The following is a 19,839-nucleotide window of genomic DNA, read 5'->3' as shown; positions in this document are numbered from 1 at the left end:
AGAGGCATGTGGTGAGGTTGTCTGCAAGGATAGAAAAATCAGAACTCCATGGTGGACATAGGAAGTTAAAGAGGCTGTGAGGGAAAAGACAAAAGCATATCAAAAGTTCCTGACAAATAAGTTAGCTTGTGCTGTTAGAGGATACAGAGACAAATGTAAGAAAGCTAAACACTCTGTAAAACTAGCTAAACAAAAATCATGGGAAGACTTTAATAAGAACATAAAAAAGAAATATCAAGAAGGTGGCAAGATATTTTGGAGGTTGATGAAGAAGCTCAGAAATGGAGGAAAGAATGCTGTAAAAGGAATTAGAGATGAAAACTGGAGAAAAAGATATCCTTGAAGTATGGAGTAATTACTTTGAAAAATTGCTAAACGAAATCACAGTGATAAAAACACTGACCAGGCATGCAATCAGGAATACATATCCTTACTTGAAGTTGAAAAAGCCATCGAAAGTCTGAAATGTGGAAAGGCAGCAGATGATATTCTACCAGAAATGCTCAAGTATGGAGGTTATAAAAGTTTTCCAGTGGCTTCACTGCATAGTTCAGAGGGCCTAGACAGAGGGACAAATTCCAGATGATTGGAGTAGAGCTCTCATAGTACCCATGTATAAAAAGGGAAATAAAACTGAATGTGAGAATTACAGAGGTATTTCTTTACCGAGTGTTCCTGGTAAGAATTATGCCAGTATACTTGAGAAACAGTTGAGAAAGATTGTGGCAGAGACGTTTGGTGAAGAACAAGCTGGATTCAGGCCGAATAGAGGCTATCAGGATCAGATTTTCACTTTACGACAAATCGTTGAGAAATCATGGAAATATAACAAAGATATGTATTTAAGTTTTGTAAATCTGCAAAAAGCATATGACAAGGTGCCAAGAGTGAAGCTATTCAAAACACTACAGTTGTATGATGTCAGTGGGACATTATATCAAGCAATACTTAATCGTTATTTGAGTTGTAAGTCAGCAGTTAGCATTGAAGGAAGTACAGGAAGATGGTTTAATGTTAAATCTGGTGTCAGACAAGGATGTACATTATCCCCTCTGTTATTCATTATCTATATGGATCATATTGTGAAACTAAGTGGTATTAGACCTGATATCAAAATTGGAGATGTTAATGTCAGCTGTATTACATTGTCCGCATAAAGGTTTACTTTATGTGGACGATATTATACTTCTAAATAAATCTGCTACAAGTCTGCAAGATTCTCTGACTAAATTGAGTAACTGTTGTAATAGATATGGTATGAAGGTCAGCAATAACAAGATAAAGACAATGAAAATAGGCAGATGAAAATATCAACTACATTGTGAATAGAGAACCTATAGAACAAGTAAAACATTTCGGCTACTTAGGCTCGATTTTTAGTGAAGATGGTAAATTAAATATGGTAATAGACAACAGAATAAACAAAGCTGGTATGGTAGGAAATCAACTGAATAAATTTATATAGAATAAGAGAGAAATTAGCCAAAACACTAAATTAGCTGTACTGTTTTGGTGTTCTAACCAGTACATATTTAAACTAGTTTTAACTTATAGATCTGAGAGCTGGGTCAGAAGTAAAACACTTGACCAAAGACTAGAGACCGCAGATATGAGAGTCATGAAAAAGATTATGAGCATGAACAGATGGCATCAATGGCAATATCTTATTAAAAATGAGGATAATATTAGGAAAGAACTTGACATTAGCAGAGCTAATCTCAGGTGGTATGGTCACTTAAACAGAATGGGGGAGGAAAGATTAGCAAAACAACTGTTCTTTTCCAGGACAAAGACCCATAGGAAGACCAAGATATAGGTGGATTGATATAGTAAAAAGTGCCTTAGTAGATAGAAATATAAAATTATTATTAAAACACTTAAGGAATTGAACAACGTAGTTAAGGACATAAATTAAATTAAACTTTAATAAATATTTTCCGATATTTCGGCAACGTCACGTTGCCATCTTCTAAAGGAACTTACAAAAAAAGTTACGTGCACGTAGGCACTACAACACAGAAACTGGAAATGAAGAGATGAAGCTATTGTTCTCCTAACAGTCCTGATGGTGCCCTCTAGCAGGCTAAGTAGGTGCTGAAGGTGCGTTGGGCAGAAGGTCTGCTGATGTAGGCCTCCCAAATTTGGGGCAGTCGCATACAACCAAATTTGTTGAGGTTTGGAGAATTTCTTAGGGCTGAGGCTGATTCTATAAAGAGTCTTTCAAATTTGTATTTGCTATGGTGTATCACTGTAGCTTTCTTCCACCGTATTCTGTGGGGTGTATCCAGAGCATGGTCCGCAAGCCCAGAATGACTGTATTTGTGAAAACGGATGTAGTCCTTGTGTTCCGAAATTCTGATATTCGCTGTCCTGCCTGTTTGGCCAAAGTAAGACAGTTTACAACTGCAAGGGACCTGGTAAACACCAGGTAGGTCTAGGGGAAGTGGTTGGTCTTTAGTGGAGCAGATAAGGGATGCCAATTTTCTGTAAGGTTTGTAACAGGAGGTCAGGTCATGTTTTTTTAAGATTTTGGTAATCTTTTCCGAGGTGCCTCGGATGTAGGGAATGGTGATGGATTTAGAGTAATCCTTATTGTGGAGGGGGGGGGGGAGGGGATCTGTGGTTTGTAGGTTCTAATATTTTTTTGGAAGGGGTAGCCATTGGTTGAGAAAGTGTTGAGGATGTGATTTAGTTCAGTGTTTAGGGCCAAGTCATTTAAACAGATTAGTTTAGCCCTGTTGAATAGTGTCTTAATAACTCCATATTGTTGTGTGGGTGGGGGGGGGGTATTGTTGGTGAATGTATCTGCCTGTATGGGTGGGTTTTCTGTAAACTGAGAAAACCAAGGTTCCATTAGGCTGGCGGGTGACTAGTGTGTCTAGGAAAGGGAGGCTGTTGTTTTCCTCTTTTTCCAGAGTGAATTTGATTCTGGGGTGTTGGTTGTTTAAGTGTGTTAAGAAGGAGAGAAGTGTTTCAGAGCCATGTGGCCAAATAGCGAACACATCATCAACGTAGCGAAGCCATATGGTTGGGTTTTGTGGGGCAGAGGCTAAGGCTTTTTCTTCAAAGGTCTCCATAAAGAAATTTACCAAGGGTGGGGAGAGTGGTGAACCCATGGCTATCCCCTCTATTTGTTTGTAGAATTTTCCCTGCCAATGCTCTGGATACACGCCACAGAATACGGTGGAAGAAAGCTACAGTGATACACCGTAGCAAATACAAATTTGAAAGACTCTTTATGGAATCAGCCTCAGCCCTAAGAAATTCTCCAAACCTCAACAAATTTGGTTGTATGCGACTGCCCCAAATTTGGGAGGCCTACATCAGCAGACCTTCAGCCCAACGGCCAAGAACACCTACTTAGCCCGCTAGAGGGCACCATCAGGACTGTTAGGAGAACAATAGCTTCATCTCTTCATTTCCAGTTTCTGTGTTGTAGTGCCTACGTGCACGTAACTTTTTTTTGTAAGTTCCTTTAGAAGATGGCAACGTGACGTTGCCGAAATATCGGAAAATATTTATTAAAGTTTAATTTAATTTATATCCTTAACTACGTTGTTCAATTCCTTAAGTGTTTTAATAATGCATAACCAACGTATAAGCCTGTCTACGAGAAAGAAATATAAGATCTGACGATGTTGGGGCCTTGACAGGTAATAGATTGATTTGGAGGAAAATTCTTGTAGAAAGGCTTATACGTTGGTTAAACATGATAATTATACTTAAGGAATTGACAACGTACACTAGAAATATAAATTAAATCAACTTTAATATATACTTTCCGATATTTCGCAACATCATGTTGCCATCTTCATGGGAACTTAAAATAAAAACGTGCACGCAAGTACTACATAACAGCAAATGAGAAACGAAGCGAGGAAGCTACTGTTTTCCTAAAATCCTGATGGTGCCTATGCCTGGCTATATTTTAGGTGTTCTTGGCCTTTGGGCTGAAGTTCTTCTGATGTATATTTCCCAAATTTGGGGCAGTCTCATGCATCCAAATTTGTTGAGGTTTGTCATGTTCCTAAGGGCTGAGGCTGATTCCATGAATAGTCTTTCATATTTGAATTGCTGCGATGTATTACTGTGGCTTTCTTCCACCTTATTCTGTGGCGAGTATCCAGAGCATGGTCTGCAAGCCCAGAGTGGCTGTACTGGTGAAATTGGATGTAGTCTTTGTGTTCTGATATTTGCTGTTCTGCCTGTTTGGCCAAAGTAGGACAATTTTACAGCTGCAAGGGACCTGGTATACACCAGGTAGGTCTTGGGGAAGTGGTTGGTCTTTAGTAGAGCAGATAAGGGATGATAATTTTCTATATGGTCTGTAACAAGTGGTAAAGTCATGTTTTTTTTAGGATTTTGTTGATTTTTTCCGAGGTGCCTCAGATGTAGGGAATGGTGATGGATTTAGAGTAATCTTTTTTTCTTTATCTTAAGTTCCCATGAAGATGGCAACGTGCCGAAATATCGAAAAGTATATATTAAAGTTGATTTAATTTATATTTCTAGTGTACGCTGTCAATTCCTTAAGTATTAATTATCATGGAGGAAAATTGTTGATAGGAAGTTAGTGATGATGTAAATTTTTCATGTAGTATTATCATATCCTGTATACCCCTTGAGGGTAAATGTCAGGTATTTGATGATGATGATGTTTGAATACTTACTATGGTGTAAATACATGCATTCTGTTTTCAGTAATTAAATTGTTAACATATACAAGTGCACTTGCCCAATAATTTCCTTACTTAATTTGACATTTAACATTAGATTTTCAGTTTCTTAATCATCACCATCAATTTCCTGATATGTACCCTGAAGTGGGTGTTCAGGTCATTATGACAGCACCACATGATTAAGTTTACATTATTAATAATCTCCGTATAATAATTTTTTTCCAAATTTATCTATTGATTGTCAGCCCTCCAATATTTTCATATCTAACTTTTGTTATAATAAGGCACTTCTGATGGAATCACTCCACCTAGACCTTGGTTTTTCTCTGGTTACCTTTCCTGCCATCAAATACCTGATTTGCTAACCTTTCCTCACCCATTCTGTTTAAGTGACCACACCACCTTAGATTAGCTCTGCTGACACATTCTTGAATGCTAACAATGTCAAGTCCTTTCAAATACTTCATTGTTAATATGATTCTGCCATTGATGCCATCAGTTCACTTCTTAATTTTTCTCAGAACCCTCATATCTGTGGTCTCTAGTCTTTGATCAAGTGCTTTATTTCTAACTCAACTCTCAGATCCATAACATAAAACTGGTTTCAACGCTGTCTTGTATACTGCTAGTTTAGCGTTTTGGCTAATTTCTCTTAGTCCATATAAATTATTCAGCTGACTCCACACTATACCACTTTGCTTATTCTGTTGTCTATTTCCAGATTTAACTTGCCATCTTCACTGAAAAGTTTGCCTAAATAGTTGAAATATTTAATGAAGCTGAAGTTTTTTATGTTTCTATCTATTTTCTTAGTTTTGGTCTTGTTATTACTGATTTTCATGCCAAATTTGTTACAGCTGTATTTCAATTTAGTTAGAGAATTCTGAAGACTTGCACTAGATATGTTTAGGAGTGCAACTTCATCTGCATAAAGCAGAAAAACTAAGTTTGTCATGTCCGATTCTAATATCAGGCCTAATGCCACTTTCTTTCATGTAATCCATATAGATTATGAATAAGGTGGAGGTAATGTGTATCTGTGTCTCACACATGATTTTACGTCAAAGCATCTTCCTGTATATCCTTAAATTCTAACTGCTCACATACAACTTAAATATAGATGATGTTTTACTCTGTATAATGTTCTGTTTACCTCATATAATTGTAGTGTTTTGAAAAGCTTTTCTCTGGGCACCTTGTCATCTGCCTTTTCCAGATCACTACTTAAGTATACAGATCCTTGTCATATTCCAATGATTTCTCAACTATTTGTTGTAAAGTAAAAATCAGATCCTGACAACCTCTATTTGTCCTGAATCCAGCTTGTTCTTCTCTTTCTCAACCTCTTTTCAAGTATGCTTGCATAAATCTTCCTGGGACACTTACTAGAGAAATTCCTCTGTAATCTCACATTCAGCTTTATTCCCTTTTTATAGATGGGAATAATAAGAGCTCTACTCCAGTCATCTAGAATTTGACCTTCTGACCAGGTCCTCTGAATTATGCAATGTAGCTGCTGTATAACTTTTATATCTCCATACTTAAGCATTTCTGATTGAATATCATCTACTCCAGTTGTCTTTCCATATTTTTCTTGGTGGCTTTTTCTACCTCAAGTATTGTTATGAACTCCTCTTTGCATTCCTCTTGAAATTTTCTAGTATGATTCTGCCACTGCTTGTTTTGTTTAACAGTCTTTCAAAGTAATTACTCAAGACATTTAGGATATCCTTATCATCAGTTCTCATGCCACCTTTATCATCTTTAATTCCTTTTACAATACTCTTTTCTCCATTTCTGAACTTTTTCAATAGCCTCCAAACATTTTGCCACCTGCCTGGTATTTATTTCTATCTAATCTTGCCATAAATACTGTTACACCTTCTACACACTTCCATGCTGCCTACAGAATTGCACGAGTCTGGTTCTGTTAGTGGCACTGTGTGCAGCCAATATTTGCATGTTTATCAGTAGAGAGAGAAAGTCGTCCAGCTGTAGTGGTTAGCATGTAGTGGGGAGATTATGAGAACCGTGTAGCTGTAGTAGCACTTCACAAGTTTGTAATACAGCCACCTGTTAATTTCAACACACTAAAAACACTCAGGATCAGTAGGATGTTGTTGTATTGAACTATTAACCACTATAATGATACAGAAGGTGTATCTGACTGCCAAAGAACAGGTCAACCATGCTGCGTTAGGATGCAACAACTTGTGAGGGCTGTGAAAGCATGCCTCTACCATTATCTTGTGAGAATGCAGAGTATGATGTTACAAGAAATGAATGTTTCACAGAGAACAATGTCACATGTACTAACTGATTACCTGGGAATGAGAGCCTATCCTCATTTTACTGGACACTTCCTAACACCACAACAACTTATGTAGCAGAGGGTGTGATGAAATCAAAGGAGTGGTACGTGAACAACAGACAAAGAGATATCCCCTTCACAGATGAGAAGATTTTCACCACTGAAGAGTAGTTTAACTGCCAAAACAGTCAAGTGCATATGGTATATGCAATGCTATGCCTGAACAAGTTGCTGCTTATGTAGACAATGATGGATTTCATTTTTATCTTGCTTCAGTTATTTGCAGTTAGCATCGAACGTTTGTGTGTGTGTGTGTGTGTGTGTGTGTGTGTGTGTGTGTGTGTGTGTGTGTGTGTGTGTGTGTGTGTGTGTGTGTGTGTGTGTGTGTGTGTTACAGCTTATTCTGATTTTATTTTGTTGGAAAATCAGGAGTAAAAAAGAAATATCAATTTTAGCGCAAAAATCAGTAAATAAAGTCAAAAACATGAATCATGCATATTTTCAGTCGTCATAGCGATGACGAGTTGTCCAAGTTTGATTGTTTCCATTGTTCTAATGCTAGAACATCTGTCAAAAAGTAATAGCATGGCTTATCACTTAACAAATTTTAAAAGCAAAAGGATCTTAGATGTTACCAAGAATTAGCAACAGTCCCCTTCTTAACTTCTGGATATACTGTTTATAATTTTTTTTTTTTTGGGGGGGGGGTTAAGAATTACTTTCAAACTCTTTTTAACATGTTAACATTTCAGTTTTTCTTATAATTAACTGAAACCATTACAGTGATCTTGCATGCTCAGTCCAACTTGTGCAACAACTCCAATATCTATGCAATCCACAGTAAAAAATGCTAAAGACTACTTATACCAGATTGATGAGCATGATGAACAAAGCATGTTGAAAACTTGGTTATACTATAAATTAAAGATTAAAGATGCCAAGAAATTATATTCTTGGTTTTATCCTTTATCCAAGTGCAAGTAAACAAAGTTTGCACATGAAGTAATTTCACAACTGGGTTTCTTGTATATAGAGGCTAATGACTTCACATCAATTGCTTTGGATCCCATAATACTATGCATTATGAGAAGAGCCACTACTCAGACTGATTTCGACCTGTATTGAGGTCTCATCAGTTGGAGTCAGACCCTGAAGTGATACCAAAGTTGAAGTAATGCAGAAGTCATATTTTCACATACAAGTAGTCAAAAGGTGCCACACCTTATTACTAAAATACTCTGGATTATACGTATTTGTTGAAAGTTTTTTCCACTTAGTTATATTATAAATTAAAGATGCAAAAAAAAATTTCATTCTTAGTTTCATCCTTATCCAAGTGTAAGCAAATAAAGTTTGTGTATTAAGTAATTTCACGACTGAGCTACTTGCATATGGAGACTAATGACTTCACATCAATTGCCTCGGTTTGAAAACAAGAACCAAACCTTAGAGTCTGAATGGTAAACTCTGAAAAAAAACATTGATTGATTCTTTTTTTCAAGAATGAGTTATGTGGAAAGGAAAGTTATGAGAAATAAGTTATGTGGAGAAGTTGTCTGCAAGGATAGAAAAATAAGAACTCCATATTAAGCATAAGAAGAAAGCATACCAAAAGTTCCTATCAAATAAGTATCACTCAGCACTATGGTTTACCACAAAAACAAATCAAACTTCTTTCATTATAGATTAATCACATTCTTTATGTGATTGAAATCAAGACAATAACAAAATGTCTAGCTTACAGATTTTCACAGTTCATTTTAGATTTGTGTTTTGAATGCTCATATGTAATAGGCAAAATATGCTTCTTTAAGCATTCTCTTTGTTTTTTCTGTGTATATTTAGTTATTACTAAAGATGGTCAAGATGGTGATATTCCAAGGCAAATATTTGTAATGGAGCATCCAATAGCAGCTCTACATGTTGCAATTCGAGAAACGAAGAAAGAAAGAGCCAGAATTTTTGAAGACTTTGGTCCATATCGACGTGCCCTGTGTGCCCGAAGAGATCTTCAGATTCGAAGGCAGTTGTGCAGACTAGTTAACAAGGTATCGAGTTTTGTATTAAACCTTAAAATTATATATATATAATTTTAGATTATATATATATAGTACCCTACCATTCACTGATTTACCTATTCCCAGATAATTTTCTAAGATGTTACTTTGTGAATATCATGGGAACTGAAGTTGATGAGTGAAGTGTGAGAATAAGGCCATTTTCTTTTTCACATTGCACTCTTAAACATTATTTTGTATTTTTTTTTCCTCTCTTTAGATGTATAGTAATGCAAGGCAAGTAGTAATTAACATAGTAAGAAGATAAAAGAAATTTGATATATGTATATGAAAGGTGATTTGACTAATAAAATGCACTTATTAAATTTGTCAGAGGCCGACAAAAGTTATACGTTGGTAAATAATTATTACAGCAAGAACATCATTTCATTAATAAAAATTAAGGCAGCATAAGAATAGTTATTGCTATTGCTTCCAGATACACTTTCAAGTGCAAAATTATCTTTTGTGACTCACTAAAACCCTCCTTTAAAAAAAAAAATGGAAAACATTTTTCAAGTGATGACGACTTCCAGCCACTCATAAATAAAAAACATCTACGAAATTTTAGTTTTGAAGAGAGTGATGACAATTAAAATATGCACTTTATTTTATTTTGCCTAAAACATTTATGCATTATGTGCAATGAAGTTTACGTACAATTTATAATTTTTTTTTATCATTTTATACCATGTATTTGTTTCATAGTTTATGTTTTCTTAACTTACATGAATTACTGAATTAAATAAAAATATTTTTTTGTTGGATATGTCACTGTTTATATAATCTTGAAAAAAAATTGATTTTTAAAAAAAAACTTTTCTATGTGATCTGAGTCTCGCATAATGCGATTTATATAACGCGGCATTTCTATGGAACCTAACATCCGCGTCATATGAGGATTACCTATATTCACTATTTTATAATTGAGAAATATGTTTGTTTTATAGACATAATCTAAATTCCAGTTTTCTATATGCATTGAAGAAAAAATTTATAAATTCACTTGATATATATATACACACACACACACACAATAATCCACCATTTATCCAACTCATGTATGTCATCTAACTTATGGTAGAGCACCATGTAATCATGATTGTACTTCACTTATCCAACCCTTCAATTATGAGAACAGCACATTGCTTTCCCACTGTGGTCATTTATCTGACCACATTATATACAGGGTGTCCCAAAATTCACGCAAGAAGTAGTTTTGATAGAAAATACAGGTTTTTTAATTAAAAATTGTAATTTCTTATTGATTCATAAAGTATACAGTATAGGGTTATGCATGGAATAGCATATCAGGTAAATGGCCTCCGCAGCTTTGCTGGCACATACGCACTCTTTTGTCGAAATTTTCCATGACCGTTTTGCATAAATGTGGCTGAATTTCGTTGATACAGCGCTCAATTTCCTCCTTCAAGGCGTGGGTGGTCGTGGGCTTGTTGGCATAAACCTTAGACTTCAAAAAACCTCAAAGAAAAAAGTCCAATGGCGTTAAGTCACATGATCTGGGCGGTCAATTCTGATCACCAAAACAGGAAATTACACGACCAGGAAATGACTCATGCAGTAATTGAATTGTTTCTTGGGCTGTATGGCATGTGGCACCGTCTCGTTGAAACCACATGTCATCCAAATCCATATCTTGCAATTTAGGCACAAAAAACTGGATTATCATGTTGTGATAGCGAGCACCATTAACTGTTATTGCCTTACCAGCCGCATTTTCGAAGAAGAATGGACCGATGATGCCTCCAGCCCAAAATCCGCACCAAACAGTGACACGTTGTGGATGCATTTGTTTCTCAACAATCATTCATGGATTTTCTGAACCCCAAATGTGACAATTTTGTCGATTAATGAAGCCATCAAGATGAAAATAAGCATCCACTTGTTGTTGTTCCATAATCCATTCAACAAACTCTCTTCACTGTGTGTGGTCAGTAGGCTTTAGTTCTTGAGTCAATTGAACTTTGTAAGCATAAAGATGCAAATCTTTCGTGAGAATACGCTGTAGAGAGCTTCTCGAAATGCCCAATTCAAGACCACGGTGCCGAATTGATGTTCCTGGACTCTCAGCAACACTCTCACGAACTGCTTCGATGTTTTCTGTTGAACGACGGCCAGAGTGTATAAGATCACTAATTGATCCAGTTTCCTTGAATTTTTTTAATCTTTTCACAGTTGATGAAGTTAAATCACTATTCCGACCATATTTTGTACAAAAATTGCGAACTGTAGCTGCCAAACCTTCACTATTTTTAAAATATTGCTCAACAATGAAAATGCGTTGTTCTTTCGTGTAGCACTCCATTTTTAATAACCCTGAACTGTCAGCTGTCACGCTGTCTTTTTTTTTTTCTTGTTGGCAACACTTTACCGCACAAATGGCGCTAAATTTAAATCGTGCGTGAATTTTGAGACACCCTTTATATAGAGAGAGAGAGAGTATCCAGAAAATTCACCAAAAACAATTTATCAAAAGACAATTTACCAAAAGCAATTAATTGAATAAACCATAAATTGAAAAGCAATTCACCGAAAGGCAATTCATTAAAAAATCACAATTCGCTGAAACTAAAATCATCGAATGAACAGTTCAATGAAAAATGAATTATAAGACATGAAGGGAAGCGTATTTATCTAAAAGAACTACAATTTTTATTGGATTAACTTGTGATGCAGTTGAAGCTTAACATGATATCCCATATATATGTTAGATGTGTGTGGTAATTTTTCTTTCTTTCTTTATCTTTATTGAAGTCGTCAACCTAATGGTTGGTGGGATAGCAATTTTCTGTCTGTAAATGTGTGTTCATGGGACTGGTTTGCCTATTTCCTGAAGGAAAAACCCTGCCATCTCTGTATGAGGCCTGCTAACTCATCTTCAGTTGGATAGGACAGATAATAATTATTTGTGTCATAGATGGGATTCGAACCCGTCTTTCAACTAAAGGACTTAGTTTATACCAACTGAACTATGGAGGCTCTATTATTATTACTATTCGTAGTAGTAGTAGTAGTAGTATTAGCATGTAACGTCTGCATGCTTTCACACAAACCAGTTATATGGGATGAATTTTATTCAGATTTTATTTGAAATTTTTACAAAAAAATTGTCGAACTGTTCCAGTAACAATCCATAATCCAGTTCAGCTACATTCAGGGCTACAAAGTGGCAATGTGTCAAAATTATGTATTATGATAACTCTGACTTAGTGGAATAATTCAAAGAAGTTGTTGCGTGGTTCAGTTTTAGTTCCATCTGGATCACTTTTATTATAACATTTAACATTTTATAACAATTTATCATTAACATTTATAACAAAGGAGCAATATGTCAAAATTATGTATTACAATAACTCTCTGACTTAGCAGAATTCAAAGAAGTTGTTGCATGGTTCAGTTTTAGTTCCATCTGAATCACCCTACTAATTACATCTTTATTCAACTTCCAAATTCAAAATCCTTTAAGCAACTTAAATATTTCTATGATATCCCCTCTTTTTCTCCTATCAACCAACCTTCTGCAATCCACATATCCTCAATCTATCTTCATAGGGAACATTCCACAGACCACTCTCCATCTTGGTCACTCGTCTCTGGATCCTCTCTAAAACTTCCTCATCCCCAAGAAACCCAGGTGGCCAGACCTGAGCACAGTAATCCAGATGTGGACGTATCAAGGCCTTATAAAGAGAATAACAACTTCCTTATCTCTACTTGTTAATCTGTTCTTCAATAGCCAAGCAATCTTATGGGCTACCTTAGATATCATTTATGTACAAAGTAAACAGTAGTGGTGTCAGCACTGAACCTTGCAGCATACCACTAGTTACCTGTTTTTGCCTCAATTCTGGCCCTCCATATACCACTTTTTGATACCTGTCCAGCGGCCACACTCTTATTCACTTAACCAGTGTCATATCCATCCCCATTTGTTCTAATTTGCATAACAGAGTTTTGCCTCTTCTAACGGCTCTTTACATCCTCCCTCATAGAATACTTCTCGGCTCTCAAATCATTTATGCCAACCAAGACAATCATTTTCTTCTATTTACCTTTTTGTCAGGATGGCATGACTAATATCATGAATTTTTGCACCAGAGAAACATGATTTTGTCACACTAGTCCCCCCCCCCCCCCCGTTGAGTTTCCGTACATAATTTTCTCCTTAACTTTTTTTTCTTGTTTGTTCACTCGGTCTTTATTATTACTTCGGACCACCTGCTCCCTTCTCTTTTCAGCCCTGCTAATCTCTTGCCTCTTCTGCAGTTTTTCAGTTTTGCCCTTTGTCCTGTAGAAGATAACATTCAAGCATGCTATTTCTTTATTAATGTCCATTTCATTCTCCTCTATTTTTGTGGCTGCACCTTCAACATTAATAACATCAATTTCCATCCTACCATTGATACTGTCCACTCTACCAACATTTGCTACATTCTCATCACGTAATAGGCACTCAATTTTAAAACATTTAATCTACACTCTTCCTCTCCAGTTTCAATTTCCTTCCATGTATCCTTTAATTTTCTCGATGAATAGATTTCACATACACTGCACAAAATTCTGCAAATTCAAATCACCTGACAATTTTGTCTTTGCCGCCATTGTTCTACCACATATTGGCACCATACTGACAATATCGTATTTAAGCAAAAAAAATACAAGGTTTACTTAGAAACTAAATAACTCAGTCAATCACATACCTTTTAAAACAAAAACTACAATAAGTTAACCTAATATTATCAACTAAAATATGAAAAAGTTACTTATCATTCAGGAGTGCTAAATCCACTCTACACATAGACTACACCACCTAATGACCTTATCAATTATGAAAGAATACATCGAAAAATTACCAGTGAATTGTTTTTTCAATCAATTGCATTTGCAATGAATTGCCATTCGGTAAACTGTCTTTTGATTAACTCTTTTTAGGTGAATTTTCATGGCACCGAGAGAGAGAGACTGTATATAGAAATGTGTATATTGTGAGCCCAGGATGACATAAAAAAAGCCTTGAGCAGAATACCTGTATTATCTAATCCCTAACCCACCCAGTACAATGATAATTTTATAAAACTTTTTGTGGGTGGGAATTCTATATAAAAAAAAAGTCAAAATATATGCTCTATATTTTGCCTGATCATGCTAAATAAAACATGGTGATAGTTTACTAGTTTTGGAAATCATTTCTGCCTTATGCTTATACTCTGAAAAAAAAGTGTATATTATCACAATCATACAATCCATCTTCATTGCAACCTTACCATAAAACAAAGCTGATTCAAATGTAGAAGAATGTTTAACAAATAATAAGCTTACCATTTAGGCCAGACACTGCATGCTAGAAATCATGGATAAGTCATCATTGAAATTAGGATGATGTAACAAAACCTCTGAGCTTTTCTTATTATGGGACCAGTGTTAAAAACCGAACTGATGAGTGAAAACATAGAAGGTTGGTTGCATTTCGAAGCACCTACTTTTAGTGCCATTATTTTTAATAAGCCATGATATTTTTGTTGCTGCTGCTATGGTATTCCTCAAATATTGGTGTGGGGGGGGGGATTTATACATGCACAACAATTGAAACAATAATGGCAGCCAAATAGTAGGCAGCTTCTAAACCTCATGACATATGAGATATCACTTTTTGTTTTAGATGAAGTAGGTAAAAGTCAAAAAAAAAAAAAAAATTCCCAAAATTAAATCAGTTGAAGGAGATACAACTTGTAGAAGTGTCTGTGCATTTTGTTTTCTTCTCCCTTCTTGACAATCCAACTCTCTGTTTGAAACATTTGTGCAGAAATTACAAGGGGTGCCTTCAAGAAACAACTATATTCCAAATGGATCAAAAATAGTTGAACAATATGGCCTCTAGAGATGTCTTCAGTGAAAAGGATCTCCCTGCAATGATGCCTTCACTTTTAGTCTGATGAGGCAGTTTATCATAAGATCCTTAAATAATGCAAGTTGTAGAGGGAATATGTAAGAGAAAGGACCTCTCCTTAGAATATCATTTCACTTTAGTCCAGTTGGGATGTATTTTTCAGAGGACATTAAGCAATTTTAAAGAAATGACTCGGTTCCATATTTGATTTTAATCAGTTGAACTAAATTCTTTAAATTTTGTAGATATGTTCTATAAAATGATAGATCAACAGTATTCAATTTAGAACTGGAGTTTCAACAGTAAGTTATCATCAAATTCCTGATATCTACCCTCAAGGGTACATCCTCAATGTAGTACTATCAGGATATGATAGTACTACATGAAAAACTTACATCATTACTAACTTCCTATCTACAATTTTCTTCCAAATCAATCTGTTACCTGTCAAGACTTCAACATTATCAGATCTTATATTTGTATCTTCTAGGGCACTTTTTACTGTTATCAGTCCACCTGAAATTAACATCTCCAATTTTGATATCAGGTTTAATACTGCTTTCCTTCATAATGTGATCCATATAGATAATGAATAACAGAGGGGATAATGTACATCCTTGTCTGATACTAGATTTAATGTCAAACTATCTTCCTGTACTTCCTTCAATTCTAACTGCTGACTTATAACTCAAATAAAGACTAAGTATTGCTTGATATAATGCTCCATTTACACCATCTAACTGTAGCATTTTGAATAGCTTTTCTCTTGGCACCTTGTCATATGCCTTCTATAAAATTTAAGATCTATAAAACTTAAATACATATCTTTGTTATATTTCCATGATTTCTGAACTATCTGTCATAAAGTGAAAATCTGATCCTGACACCCTCTATTTGGCCTGAATCCAGCTTGTTCATCGCCAAGCTTCCCTTCCACAATCCTTCTCAACCGTTTCTCCAGTATACTTACATAAATCTTACCAGGAACATCAGTACGGAAATACCTCTGTAATTCTCACATTCAGTTTTATTTCCCCTTTTTTTGTATATGGGTACTATGAGAGCTTTACTCCAATCATCTTGAATTTGTCCCTCTGTCTAGACCTTCTGAATTATGCAGTGCAGCCACTATAAGACTTTTATAACCTCCATACTTGAGCATTTCTGATCAAATATCATCTACTCCAGCTGCTTTTCCACATTTCAGGCTTTTGATGTCTTTTTGCTACTTCAAGTATGGATATGTATTCCGGATTGCATGCCTGTTGAGTGTTCTTTTACCACTGTGCTGTCACTGCTTGTTTCATTTATCAATTTTTCGAAGTAATTACTCCATACATCAAGGATATCTTTTTCTCCACTTTGCATGTCACCTTTAGCATCTCCTTTTACAGCACTCTTTCTTCCATTTCTGAGCTTTTTCATCAGCCTCCAGAATATTTGCTACCTTCCTGATAGTTATTTTTCTTACCAAAGTCTTCCCATGACTTTTGTTTAGCTAGTTTTACACAGTGTTTAGCTCTCTTACGTTTGTCTCTGTATTCTGTAAGAGCACAATAAACTTTTGATATGCTTTCTTCTTTTTTTTCACTGTCTGTTTAACTTCCTGTGTCCACCAGGGAGTTTTGATTTTTCTATCCTTGCACACAACCTCACCACATGCTTCTCTGGCTGAATCAATGTTTTCTTTCAGGATTTGCCACTGAATCTCCAAGGTTTGGTTCCTATTCTCAGACTCTTTCATTTTTCTTTGAATAATGTTTGTGTATTTTTGTCTACAGTTCACATCTGAGAGCTGCTCATCTTTTATTTGCTTTAAAACTTTCTTACACATTCTTCTCTTTAATATGAAATTCAATTTTATATCTTTATGCCTTTTTCAAATCAATGAATCTTAAATACAGAGGCTTGTCACATTCCCATCATTTCTCAGTTATTTGTCATAAAGTGAAAATCTGATCCCAACAACCTCTATTTGGTCTGAATCCTGCATGTTCTTCTCCAAGTTTCTCTTCCACAGTTATTCTTAACCTTTTTTTTAAAGTATGCTTGCATATATCTTGTCTGGAACACTCAGCAGGTAAATTCCTCTTTAATTCTCATATTCTGCTTTATTCCATTTTTTTATAGACAGGAGCTATGAGAACCCTGTTCCAATCATCTGGAATGTGACCTTCTGGCCAAACCTTTTGAATTATGCAGTAGCTACACTGCAAAACATTTATACACTCATATTTAAGCATTTAAGGTCAAATAACAACCAGAAATTCCTGGTTGAACAGAGAATAGTTGAAGGCTATTATCCATGCGGGACTCAATCTTGATGATGGAAGAGAAGAAGAAAGATCGAATAACATCTATTCCAGCTACCTTTCACATTTCAAGTTTTTGATGGTTTTATCTACCTCAAGATTTGGTATATACTCATCTTTGCATTCCTCCTGAAAATTTTCTAGTATAGTTCTGTTACTGCTTATTTTGTTTAACAGTCTTTTAAAAGTAATTACTCCAGACAACTAGGTTATCTTCAGTTTTCATGTCACCTTAATCATCTTTGATTCCTTTTACAGTACTCTTCTTTCTTCCATTTACGAACTTTTTCAGTAGCCTCCAGAACATTTTGCTACCTTCCTGGTATTTTTACCAAAGTATTCTCATGACTTTTGTTTAGCTACTTTTATACATAGCTTAGCCTTCTTATTTTTCTCTGTATCTTTTATTGCATTTGCATTTTGGTATGCTTTCTTCTTATCTTTTAACTTCTTGTGTCCACCATGGGGTTCTTATTTTTCTATCCTTACAGACAACTTTACCACACAACTCTCTAGCTGAATAAATGTTTTCTTTAGAGTTTGCCACTTAGACTCCAAGGTTTTAGTTCTTATTTTTAACTGTTTCATTTATACTTCAATAACATTTGTATAGTATAGTATAGTCGAGCATAGTGTTTAATTGTAAAAGCTAGTTAACTTTAATTCTTTTTAAAACTTTCTTACATGCTGTTCTTTGCAATATGATATTAATTTTTATCCTACTTGGTACTAAGTGATGATCATTTCCACTTTCAATTCCTCTTTACACCCTTGCATCCTGAACCAGCTTGCAGATATCACTATCAATGATAGTCAATGAAGCTTTCTTATTTCTTATGTCTTCTCTCCATATGAACTTGTGCACATCTTTATGTTTGAACATGGTGTTAGTATTGACTAGTCCATATCCTGAGTAGAAATCCAGTAGATACTTACCATTATTGTTAGCCTTGCCCTTTTCTCCAAATTTTCCCAGAACATTTCCGTGTGCCTGGTGGGATTTACTTCCTACTCTGCTGTTTAGATCTCTAACCAGTACCACTTTTGTCATTTTCTGAATGTCAGCTTCCTGCTATAGTGACAAGAAAGAATTGTTCCACATCTTCCCTAGGAGAACCTCCTGTGGGACTATAGGCACACAATAAGTTTCATTGTCCATTTCCCCATTTGAAGTTTGAAACTGCCTTCCAATCAAGAAGTTTATCTTCATGTGTGGTTTTGAATGCTGTTGCTGCTCCTTATATTAGTTTAAAAAGAAAATTCACAAGAATGAATATTATTAAAATATAAAGGACATTATTACTGAATAAAGACACATTTTGTATTTATAAAAAAATGTGTGCCAGGAAAAGTATGTATCATTGGAGGAGGAGATATTCTGCTTATAAATCAGGTCTGGAAACCAAGTGAGAAACCTTAATAGAGCAATAACTAGAAACACTAAGGGTACAAATTATTTGACCCCAGTTTTATATATATATGTGTGTGTGTGTGTGTGTGTGTGTGTGTGTGTGTGTGTGTGTGTGTGTGTGTGTGTGTGTGTGTGTGTGTGATGTATAAAAAAATGTATAAAATGCAGTATGCCTGTAGAAAGAAAAGGTTTTTGGCTAAAGAACACAAATTAAAGAGGATTTGGAATGTATCAAACTCTTAATTTAATTTGTCAATGTTTATTTGATAGGTCATTATGTTTTAGAGGATAGGTCAGGTGTAAATGAATAATCTCTTATTACTTCAAAAGTTTGGTTAATTTTATAGAAATAGTAATTTTTTTTTAATTTCCTAATTTTTGTTTTTTAAAATATTTGTTACTTCTTAACAGGTTCCTGAATCTTCTTCTGCTAGTAGTCAGCAGCAACAGCAACAACACACTGTGGACAAAGAATTATATAAATTAAGCATTGAATTATTGAAACAGAGACTTTCTCCAACTCATCATTTCCCTAATACTTTACAAGTGTCGTGCTAAATTTAATTTGTGTTACTAATAAAACTTGAATGCTGTTTGTAAATAAATTCCCTAATAACCTGTTTATTGTATCTTGGTGTAACTTGCTTTAAACATAGTATGCCTCTGTCTCTTTTTGGTTTTATGAGATGTGTACTAATATCACTATAAAACATAACACTGTTACATCACATTGGGAAAATATAGGATACAACAGGTTGCATGTAGAAGTTATAAACAGGAGTTTAACCGTCTGTTTAGAAGGTTAAGCTATGCATAGATGTTGTTGTTATTGTGATTGAAATTATGTAGATGTTTTGCATTCGTTTTGGTGAACAAAAGATAAAACATTTTATTATTATTGTGACTGCAGACCTTTAGATAAGGGATTCATTAAGGGAGGTCCATAACACCCATACCAGGTTTCATACATATTCATGAATGTATTCACACTGCCTGCATTTATGATCTCCAAAGGCAATCCATTCCAATCCTTTTTCTTTCTTGTAAGGTAGTAGACAGTCCTAAACTTCCCAGGCCTTTCTCCGAATCTTTTCCTTGCTGATTTTGTTTCAAACACCTTTTTTTTTTTAACTTTCCCATTATATTTTATCAATAGTGTAC

At 35.1% G+C, this 19,839-nt stretch overlaps 1 protein-coding gene across 1 annotated transcript in view; it reads left to right on the top strand.

Moving 5' to 3' along the window:
* The window catches only part of LOC150094747 (uncharacterized), a 437,902-nt gene extending 418,602 nt beyond the window's left edge, over positions 1 to 19,300 (top strand). Inside the window, exons 22-23 of the mRNA XM_090410976.1 lie at positions 8,836 to 9,038; positions 19,090 to 19,300. Of these exons, the coding sequence (XP_090267102.1) occupies positions 8,836 to 9,038; positions 19,090 to 19,236 (350 nt within the window). The 3' untranslated portion in view covers positions 19,237 to 19,300. The remainder of the gene's footprint in view (positions 1 to 8,835; positions 9,039 to 19,089) is intronic.
* Positions 19,301 to 19,839: the final 539 nt, after the last annotated feature.

Source organism: Typopeltis vanoorti, chromosome 21 (assembly GCF_054136105.1).
Source record: "Typopeltis vanoorti isolate ZY-2024b chromosome 21, IOZ_Tvanoo_1.0, whole genome shotgun sequence".
Classification (NCBI taxonomy): Eukaryota; Metazoa; Arthropoda; class Arachnida; order Uropygi; family Thelyphonidae; genus Typopeltis; species Typopeltis vanoorti.
Note: the sequence above shows the minus strand (reverse complement) of the source record. Positions and strands in the feature narration are given on the sequence as shown.